The sequence below is a fragment of the Cupressus sempervirens genome, chromosome 9 (genome assembly GCF_028749045.1).
Source record: "Cupressus sempervirens isolate cs-2001-9-10 chromosome 9, ASM2874904v1, whole genome shotgun sequence".
In the NCBI taxonomy this organism is placed as follows: domain Eukaryota; kingdom Viridiplantae; phylum Streptophyta; class Pinopsida; order Cupressales; family Cupressaceae; genus Cupressus; species Cupressus sempervirens.
Window position 1 is genome coordinate 537,069,122 of NC_143126.1, and position 10,094 is coordinate 537,079,215.

Consider the following 10,094-nt stretch of genomic DNA (forward strand, 5'->3'; position numbering starts at 1 on the left):
TAAAGGGTAAAGGTAAAGATTGCACATCCCCGTATACATTTGAACCTCCTCTTCAAAGTTTGCCCAAACTATCTATCAAAGGAGGAAAAGATTCAAGAGTACTTGAGGTAAAAGGGATTGAATCTCAATCAATTCAAGTTGACTCAAGTGATGATAAAGCAAGAAAATCAAAGGAATCATCACCACTCGCTTCATGTCCTCTTGAGGTTCTTGCACAACTTCTTTTCCGAAGTTGGCACCAATAGTAGTTGAATCCCGTGATTCACCTTTAGGTGTTTCTATGCATGCATTCTCCATTGAACATCAATCTTTTGAAGATTTTGTAATATTACACACTAGAAACACAAGGAGATCAATATGCCATTGAGAATGTTTTTGATACATACTCCTTATCAATTCCTTCTGCCATTGTTTGGTCTATGACATTGTCTGATGTGACTTCAGCTCAGTTTGAATAATTCATGACTGAGGACACACATAGTAGTCCTCTTCCATGACTATTTAAATTGAGACACCAGCTATAGTTACTACTGTTATGCAGGGTAGTCCAAAGTTAACTATAGTAACTACTTCTTCATTTAGTGCATCTTCTTTTAGTGTTACTCCATGGTTGAGCACAATCACGCAAAAGAGAAAGAAAGAAGAAATCCCACCTGAGGAATCTGACAGGCAGATAACCGAGTCAAAGATTTAAAAAAATAAGAAAGCCAAAACAATTTCTTGAGTTATGGTTGACAAAAATCACATTAAATATGCTAAGTTACCGAATTCGCACCCTGGAGCTCGGGTCTGGGTCCGGATTCATTCGGGTCCGGATCCGAGCCCGGGTCCGCGACCGGTCCGGGCAGGGTCCGCATTTTGGCCTGCGGGTCCTCCCGGGTCCGTGCGTCGCGGACCCCGGCGAATCCGGGCGGACCCGCGGCAGGTGGGGCCAAAAAGTGGCCCAAAAAAGCAATAAAATAATGTTTTTTTCATTATTTTTTTTGCCAAACCCTAAAGTAAGGCCTATTAGATGCATTTCATTCATCTAATCTCTCATTTGCTTTGTCATTTTGCTCTCTCATTTTGGTGTGGCCATTTTGCAAGTTTGAAGAGAAGGTTTTAGAGATTATTTGTGGAGTTTCAAATCCTTCAAATAATCAGTGTTGAGCATAGTTCCAAGAATCACGACGATTCATGCGATTCACGCGATTCGGCGATTCAATTCAAGCCAAACGATTTTTTGTGAATCGGTGAATCGAATCAGCGATAAAGGGTTTATGAAATAAGTTACTCACCAAATTTCAAGGGTTTTTTAAATTTTCCGATTCATGGCCAATTCGATTCCGATTCATGGCCGATTCACGACTTGATTCGGCCTTGCCGATTTCGATCCAATTCCGATTCTTGTTACTTTGGTGTTGAGTGTTCCAGGTATGCATTTGATCCTTCCTTTTGCTTCTTTCATAGTTTGTTTTTAGTTTTTTAAATTTTTTATATTTATTGTTCTAAATTTTTATCAAGTTTTGTATAAGTTTTGAAATATTTTTTTAAATTTGTTTTTATAGATTGCAAGAATCCAAGAATGAGTAGTCAGGGTTCAGTGGGTGGGGTGGGATCCCAAAGATTTAAAATTGATAAAGGCTCTCCTTTGTGGAAGTATACAACAAGAATTGAGCAATGTGCTAGTGGGGGAGGGTATATATGGAAATGCAATTTTTGCCAAAACCAATATAGAAGCTCCTATTTCTGGGTTAAACATCATTTGATAGGTCCACCAGGTCAAGGGATTTCCATGTGTGAGGGGCCCCTAGAGGGAGGTAAAAAAGGGTTGTCAGCTCCTCAAATAGCAGGCATGTTAAAAGAACAAGAAGAGGCTGATAGGTTAGTGTCAAAGGTAAAAAAAGATAAGTCAAAGCAAATACCACCAACACCACCCTCTCAAACAATTAGTAAACCACATCCCTTCCTACCTACCCCATCTATGGATGAAGATGAAATAGAAACACCCGCATCCCGCAAGAGAGGCCCATTAGATACGGCATTTGAAAATGACAAGAGAGAAATTGCTGACATAAAGGTTGGGCGTTGCCTCATTACAAATGGTGTTTCATTCAATCTAGTGAGATCCCCTTATTGGAGAGAGATGGTGAAAGCAATAAATGATGCACCTCATGGTTACCAATCCCCTGGATATGAAAAGTTGAGAACCACCATATTGCATAAGGAGAGAAAGAATGTAGAAAACCTCCTCAAACCAATAAGAGATTCTTGGATCCAAACGGGGGTGAGCATTGTCTCTGATGGATGGAAAGATTGCAAAAACCATCCATTAATAAATGTGATTGCTGTTTGCCCCAAGGGGGCAATGTTTTTGAAGGCGGTTGATTGTGAAGGGCAAGTAAAGGATGCAAATTTTATTGCCCAACTTCTCATTGAATCCATAGAGTCCGTGGGAGTTGACAATGTTGTCCAAGTAATAACGGACAATGCTAAAGTTTGTAAGGCTGCAGGTGCTTTGGTAGAAGCACGATATGAGCATATCTTTTGGACACCATGCACTGTCCACACCTTGAACTTGGTGATGAAAACAATGGGCAGCCAAATTGAATGGATGAAAAATGTGTATGAGGAGGGTGAGCAGATCCAAATGTTTGTGACAAACCACCATATGTCACAAGCAATTTTCAGAACTTTCTCCCGCTTGGAATTATTGAAGGTAAATTTTCAACTTTATTTAGCTTCATTTATCATATTAATTTTTGTGTCATACTTTACAAAATTTAATACATATTCTTAAATTTTTGTGTTATCATATTAACTTACAATTTGAATTAACATGGTAATAGGTTGCTGAAACAAGGTTTTCTTCACACACAATCGTCCTTAGACGACTTGTGAGGGTGAAAGAGGCATTGAGTCAAATGGTTATTAGCAACAAATGGGGTGGATGGAAGCAAGCTGATACAGAAAAGGCCAAAACTGTAAAGGATTTGATCTTGAGTGATAATTTTTGGAATAGGGTGGAATATGCATTAGAACTCACCGAGCCCATCATGTCTATGCTTCGGTATGCCGACACGGATGAGCCTTGTTTGGGAAACATATATGATGCCATGGACTCTATGCTAGAAAGAATGAAATCAGTAAGTTTAAATTTTTATACAATACTTTATCCTTGTTTATTGAGAGATTTTGATTTTTGATTTTAATTAAGTTATTAACACTACATCAAGATAACTTACATGTACATCATTTGACATCCCAGGTCATTCAGAGGAGAGAGCAGGATCCTGATACCTTGTACACTAAGGTGGAGAAAATTGTTCTACATCGTTGGAACAAGATGACTACACCTTTGCACCTCTTGGCATATGCACTTTCTCCTAGATATTATAGCAGTGAGATACTTGCGATTCCTGGTAGAGTGGCACCATATAGAGATCCTGAAGTTGCTGCTGGGTATAAGAGGGCACTTAACAGGCTCTTTAGTGATCCTGATGTGGCATCAAATGTTAGGAGAGAGTTTGTTGATTTTGTCTCAAGCAAAAATGCAGAGCCTGATGCAATCAATGACCAAAGTAAATTGGATGCCATTGGATGGTGGTACTTACATGGGGAAAGTTACATGTACCTCCAACCTCTTGCCATTAAGATCTTGTCACAAGTATGTATTTAAGTTTTTTTTCCTTTTCTTATGGCTACTTAGCTTGTCGAATTAGCACTCTTAAATTCCTATTGTATTGTAAAATTACTTAGCTAATTTTTTAAAATTTGTTGGTTGTCTCTCTAGGTTGCAAGCTCTTCTGCTGCTGAGCGGAATTGGAGTACATACTCCTTTATCCACTCAGTGAAGCGTAACCGGTTGGGTTCAAAGAAAGCAGAGTACTTGGTATTTATTCACAACAACTGGCGCCTCTTATCACGCAAGGATCCAGGATATAAGAAGGGACCAGAGAAGTTGTGGGATGTACTACCTGAGACTTCTAACTTGGATATGACTGTCCAAGATATATCTAGAATTGCCTTGCTAGATGTTGAGGACGAGGAGGAGGATGTGGCTGCATCTGGGACTAGTGGAACCGGTTTGGGTTCCAATGATGTGGAAAATGTCAATGATATAGATGAGGATGAAGCCATTGATCCCTCATATTTTGATGACCCATTTGACCCTTGAAGGGCATTTGCATCTTTGATAAACTATGTTTAAACATTTGTCATTGACTCATTGAGTCATTTATGATTTATCACTATGTTTCACAGTTTCAAACTTTATTAAGTCATAATTTATTATCTATCAATCTGATGAAGTAGTCTATGTTTTGAAATTCCATTTTCCACTTTAGTAATTCAATGTATGATTTTATTTACAACATTAGCATAGATTAATGAGTGAGTATTTAATGTTTATCTTTGACATTTGGCATTGATCAATAATCAAGTAACATTGATATATTCATACTATGGAATGACTTAGTTTTACTTTTACAACTATATGAGTTTATATTTTTTTTGCATCTATATATATATATATATATATATATATATATATATATATATATATATACACTAACGAACCCACCCACGAACCCAAATGGGGAAAAAAAAATTGCCCGAACCCACGAACCGAACCCTGAACCCGAACCCGTCCCCGAACCCGAATCGGCAACTTAGTAAATATGCTGAAGTAGCTGAGCCACTTGTAGAGAAACCGACTAAAGACATGCAACCTGCTGATTACAGAATTATGAGAGTTGAACTTGGTAAGCAAAGCAGGTTGAGTTATCAACAGGATCCACATGAGACCGTCAACTTCTTAGCCTAGAAGAATGATGAACTATGGAAGAAGAAAAACAAACTCAAAGAGGAGAATGCACGACTCCTTGGATTCATTGAAGAAATGAAGAAGTCTTCGTCAAGTATTGAATGTGTACCAAATACTTGTATTGAGAAGGTTAAAAGAAATGCACAAGGTGTAGATGAATGGGCAGGTAGCATTGAATCACAAGGCTATCAACTCATTCGTGATGTTTACAGGGTGTTGAGGAAAGGAAAAGAAGTTGTTGCTCAATTAAGTGACATTCAAGGGTCACCTAAACAACAATTGAAATTGTTGGACGAGAACTTGGGTGCTTGGAAAAGTATAATGGAACTTGATTTGGATGCTCTATATGATTATGAAGTTATCTCATCTGTTGGGATGTATCATGATTATAGGTATTTGACTATGCTCCACGGAGTTTTCGGGACGGGGACATTTTAGGGGATGGGAACGTGTTTCCGGTATGGGTACGGGTCGAAGCCAAAATTTAGGGGACGGGACCTCAGGGGACGGCTATAAAATATAGGGGATTTAAAAATTTTTATATATGGAGAATTAGACTTCTTTAGAGATATATTTCTGATATGCATACCATAACAATGATAAATCATAACATTGATAAACCATTCACCATAGAATACATCGAAATTCAAAACTATTAAGATTAAAATCAAAATGAGAATATTATATGATGATATATCCAAATATCGCTTACATTTAGCAAAAACACCCAAAGGCTCCAAGTATCAATTTATCATCATCATGCATGAAATGAAAATCAAAATGACATAATGAAAATAAATACTAGAAGTGTAAATGAGATGTCCAACTCCATAATAATCAAAAGCAATAATGTATCTGAGTATCTGAAAAGCGGAAAGCCAAATATATGGCTGTCCTCTAAGAATCTAAATCTCTATCTAAATCAAGATCATCATCAATCTCATCCTCTGAATCACTGGCAGGGGTAGGCAGAGGGTCCTCATCCAATGGAACACCAAGCAGCCCTGGGGGTGTGTTATCCTCATCAATCTGCAATGCATCCTTAGGATTAATATCCCAATGTAGTGCTGGAGTCTTTCGATACTCAAGACTCTGTCGCTCCTGTAGTCGCAATACACTATGAACAGACACAAGCTTCTCCGATCGTCTAGAGGTAAGGTTGTTCCTCTTGACTGATTAAATGAAGCTATATAGACCAATTCCTCTCTGCAGCAGAGGAACTCACAAGCTGTGAGAGAAGACGGGTGGCAAGGGCTTTCAACTCAGGTGCGTCTCTACCATGACATGTCCACCATCCAATCAGGTCCTATTGAGCTAATGTAGCTCTATAAGTCCTCGCCTCTGGTCTACCAAATGTTGGACCACGAAGATTGGCAAAGTCAAGCCATTGCCCTCGAATTTTTGCAGCATCCTATGCACTATACATTTTTGAAAGGGCCTTGAAGAAGCCCTCCTTCACCTATATTAAACAAACAAAAATTAAGAAGTGGGAACTTAGAGTTTATAAACTTTACAAATAAAATAAAAAATTTTAAAACGTATTATAAAATTAGAATTCTTTAATAAATTAAACTCACCTCCTCATCATTAGATGGAGGCACTCTCCCAGGCCTTGGTGCATACCATTTTGGATTGACTGCATAGGCTGCCATATGAAGTGGGGTGTTCATAGTGTTCCACCTTTTCATTACAATGGGCTTAAGATGCTCCTCATAAAACTCCAAAGTAGGTTCCTTATCTTTAATAGCTTGCTTGATCTGCCCAAGCATGCTATCAAAGGTCTCATAAATCTCTCCAAGGCTAGGAGAGTCAGTATCAGCATATCTAATGATCTGCACAATAGGGTCAATGAAGGAGCAAATGTATCTGCAAATGAAAGAAAATTGCAATTGAGAAACATCATATGCTAAAAAAATCAGCAAGTGCTTAAATCATAAATTTTTATTTATCAAATCAGCAATTATAACAATTATGATGTCCACCAATTCTTAAGTTTCTTACCTCATTGTGGTCCACCAATTTTCATCCAGGATTCTTCGTTTGACAAGTCTTTCATCTAGGGTGCTTGATTCATGTCATCTATTCCACTTTGCATTGACCACCATGGATTGTAAAGCCTCTTGGACCTCAAGCATCCTCTCCAACAAAATGAAGTAGCTAGCATATCGAGTCTCCACAGGCTTGAGGAATTCTTTTTTGGAAAATGTCCTAAATAATGCAAGAGATGTGTGATGTTGCAAATAAACATTTGCACGTCTCTAGCCTCAAACGCCATAGTCTTTATCCAATCAATTTTTCCAAAGTCCTTCAAGGTGTTATTCAATGGATGTACACAACATATGGTCCCAAAAATGTGTCTATAGGTGCTCTCTACTATCAATCCAACTAATTTACACACCTGGGCTGAATTAGTGACTATTTGCACAACATTTGAAGCCCCTACCTCTTCTATAGCATCCTTCAAAATCTGAAATTGGAAGGATGCATCCTTCTTTTTTCCCGAACAATCAACGTCTAAGAAAATAGGCCCCTACTGTACTAGTGACAATAAGATTGATGAGTGGCCGATGTTTGATATCAGTCCAACCATCCATGATAATAGAACATCCATCACTCATCCATGTTTGCCTCATATCCTCCATCAAAATGTTTACTTTTGAGTACTCTTTTTCAAGGATAGTGGTGCGTAATTTAGTCTCTCTTGGTGGTACAAATGAGGGACCAGCAGCATAAATATCTTTAAACATTTGTTTATAGAATGAGGAACAAGAAACATGGTATGGTATGCCATGAGCAACAAGAAATTTGCCAATGGACTCTTTTGCTTGTATGTTAAATAAATCAGCCACACTGGTATCTCTCTTAGTCTTGGCCTTTCCCTTCCCTTTACTAACAGTGCTAGTGGGAGTCAATGAGGGTGTGGGTGTGCTACTTGTAGGACCCCCGGATTTCAATAACTCCCCCTCCACATACAACCTATTGGCCTCAAGTTTTTCTTCCTCCGTAATTTTTTTACAACCTTTCACCCCTTGCCCACCTATCCATAAAAGATGGCAATAAACTCTTGTGTAGCTCCCAAAATAATGCTTCTTACATATATGACACTCCCATTCCCTACTACCCCCAGAATTTTTCTTCTTATTCTTGTCTACTTTTGTGGCAAATTGTAGGAGAGGTTTCTTAGGGTTGAATGGACCTTTGGCATATTGTTTTAGGGCTTTGGAAGGGCACTCAAATGGATTAGGCATTGCATCTTCCATAGGGACATCTACATTAGGCTCATCAATGGCTGCCCTAGGTCTTTTTCTTGGTCTTTGTAATTGTGACACTTGAGTTTCTTGCATGGCAACTTCCATGCTATCACTACTTCCCTCACTCTCACTACTGCTCATGTTTTTGCCTTTGGATTTTACAATGATTTATAGTATACTGCTGCAAGTTATAGAAAAAAGAAATATTTCAATGTTCCATTAACATGCCCTCTTTATGTCATTGAAAAAAATGAAAAATGACAACAAACAACAATGAAATTTGAATCAAACAAAAAGAAAATAAAAAACATACCTGAAATGAAGTAGAAATGAAGGCAAAACCTCCTCTTCCACCCCCAAAACACTCCTCTTTTGTTGTTGTTGAATGTTTTCTTCTTCCTCTTCCCAACTTGCAAACAACTCCAAATGAGCAATGAACTCCAACTTTAACCATTTAAGAAGACACATTAGGGTTAACATCCATGTGGACCCTAGGCAAAATAGAAAAGACTAAATTTTTTTTTAAAAAACCTTTTTTTTAAATTTTTAACTCACCCGCAGCCAGCTGGAAAATAGGGGATGGCGTGGGCAAAAGGGTACAGATGAGGGACAGGAACGCTGTCCTCGGTACGGAAATCCGTACCCAAGTTTCCTATGAAATTTTTTTTGGCATTTCAAGGACCGTCCCCTTTTCCCTCAAAAAGGGACGTTGCAAAGTATGGCCAAAATCAGTACCCGCGTTCCTGTTTTGTACCTAGCACGGGAACTAGGGTACAGAGGCAGGGGACATGTCCTCGTGGAGCATAGGTATTTGATGATTCATAAGGAGCAAGTCTTGCAACAACTCATGAAGGATGCAAAGGCAACAATAATTAAGATTATTGAGCAGAAACACATGATCAGCGAATGCTTCAAGAAGTTGTCATGTGGAGATATCACTAAGAACAAGGAACTCAAGAAAGAAGAGGTTATTCTCATAGGGTTCACTGAAGCAATTCGCTTGCACCTTGAAGCGAATGATTTCAATCCTAGTGTAGTGAATACATTTGCAAATTGGAAGTGTTCATTAGATGAACTACAAAGCAAAAAGGAAGTTTTTGTCAAAGAGATTTCAGAGGCAGCCAACACATACCAAAGGATCATAATGGTTGTTGAGTACAACGATGAGGCCAATGCTGAGGCTGTGCAAAATTCACTTCAGAAACTTGCAAAAATTGTTGAGACCCTATGAACATTTTAAAATTTCATATGCCTTGAATAGAATAGTTGTAGGAAGACTACATGTAAAGAGTATTCATGTTCTAAATACAGGAAAACATGTACCTGTATAATCAGCTCATGTAGCTTAGTTGCAATCGCATTAGGCATGCAACTTTGAATAAAGCCAAAGTAGTTAGTTAGGATAAGTATGGATGGTTGAGGTTGTTCCACTTTTTCCTCCACCTTTCTCTCTTCGTTTTTCATATATAAAAGGGAGAGTTCATTGTAAATGATCATATTTAGCTTTATAGAAGAATGTTGGACTTGTGACTAGAAGGCTTTGTATTTCTTGTTGCAAATCTTTGAGGTGAATAAAGAAGAAGGATCTTCCCAACCTTTGTGTTGCAATACTTGGAATTAATTGTTTCTTATATTAAATTGATTCATTCAGCTTTGTTACTTCTCTCTTTGAAAGCATTTGAATGTTTGATGTTGTTTTCTAAAAGACTTTGAGCTTTCATTGTCATGTCCCCAATTTTTCGGAGGCAGTCTGATTAATTAATTTGATTAACTTGGTTGTCCAAAATAATGAATATTTTATGAGGACGACTAATTAATCATTTTAATTAAATAAATAAGTGATATTAAGTTAATTACTTATAAAGTTATCAAATAAATAAATATTAAAAGGTAACTTTATATTTAATTAATTTAATAAAGTGGCTTGGATTATAAAAATATTTAATAAAGTCACTAATAGATAAAATCAAAAATGTTCTAGAAGTTTCTGGAGAAGATGGAGAGAAAAGAATAAATAGGCACCCCGGGGCTCCATTAGG

At 37.8% G+C, this 10,094-nt stretch overlaps 1 protein-coding gene across 1 annotated transcript; it reads left to right on the plus strand.

The window, feature by feature from the left end:
• Window positions 1–727: 727 nt before the first annotated feature.
• LOC149539723 (uncharacterized) lies at window positions 728–5,292 on the plus strand. The gene is made up of 5 exons (XM_089800271.1): window positions 728–925; window positions 2,829–3,125; window positions 3,248–3,646; window positions 3,773–4,090; window positions 5,197–5,292. Exons 1-5 carry the CDS (start codon window positions 728–730, stop codon window positions 5,290–5,292), a joined length of 1,308 nt encoding a protein of 435 aa, XP_089656397.1.
• Window positions 5,293–10,094: the final 4,802 nt, after the last annotated feature.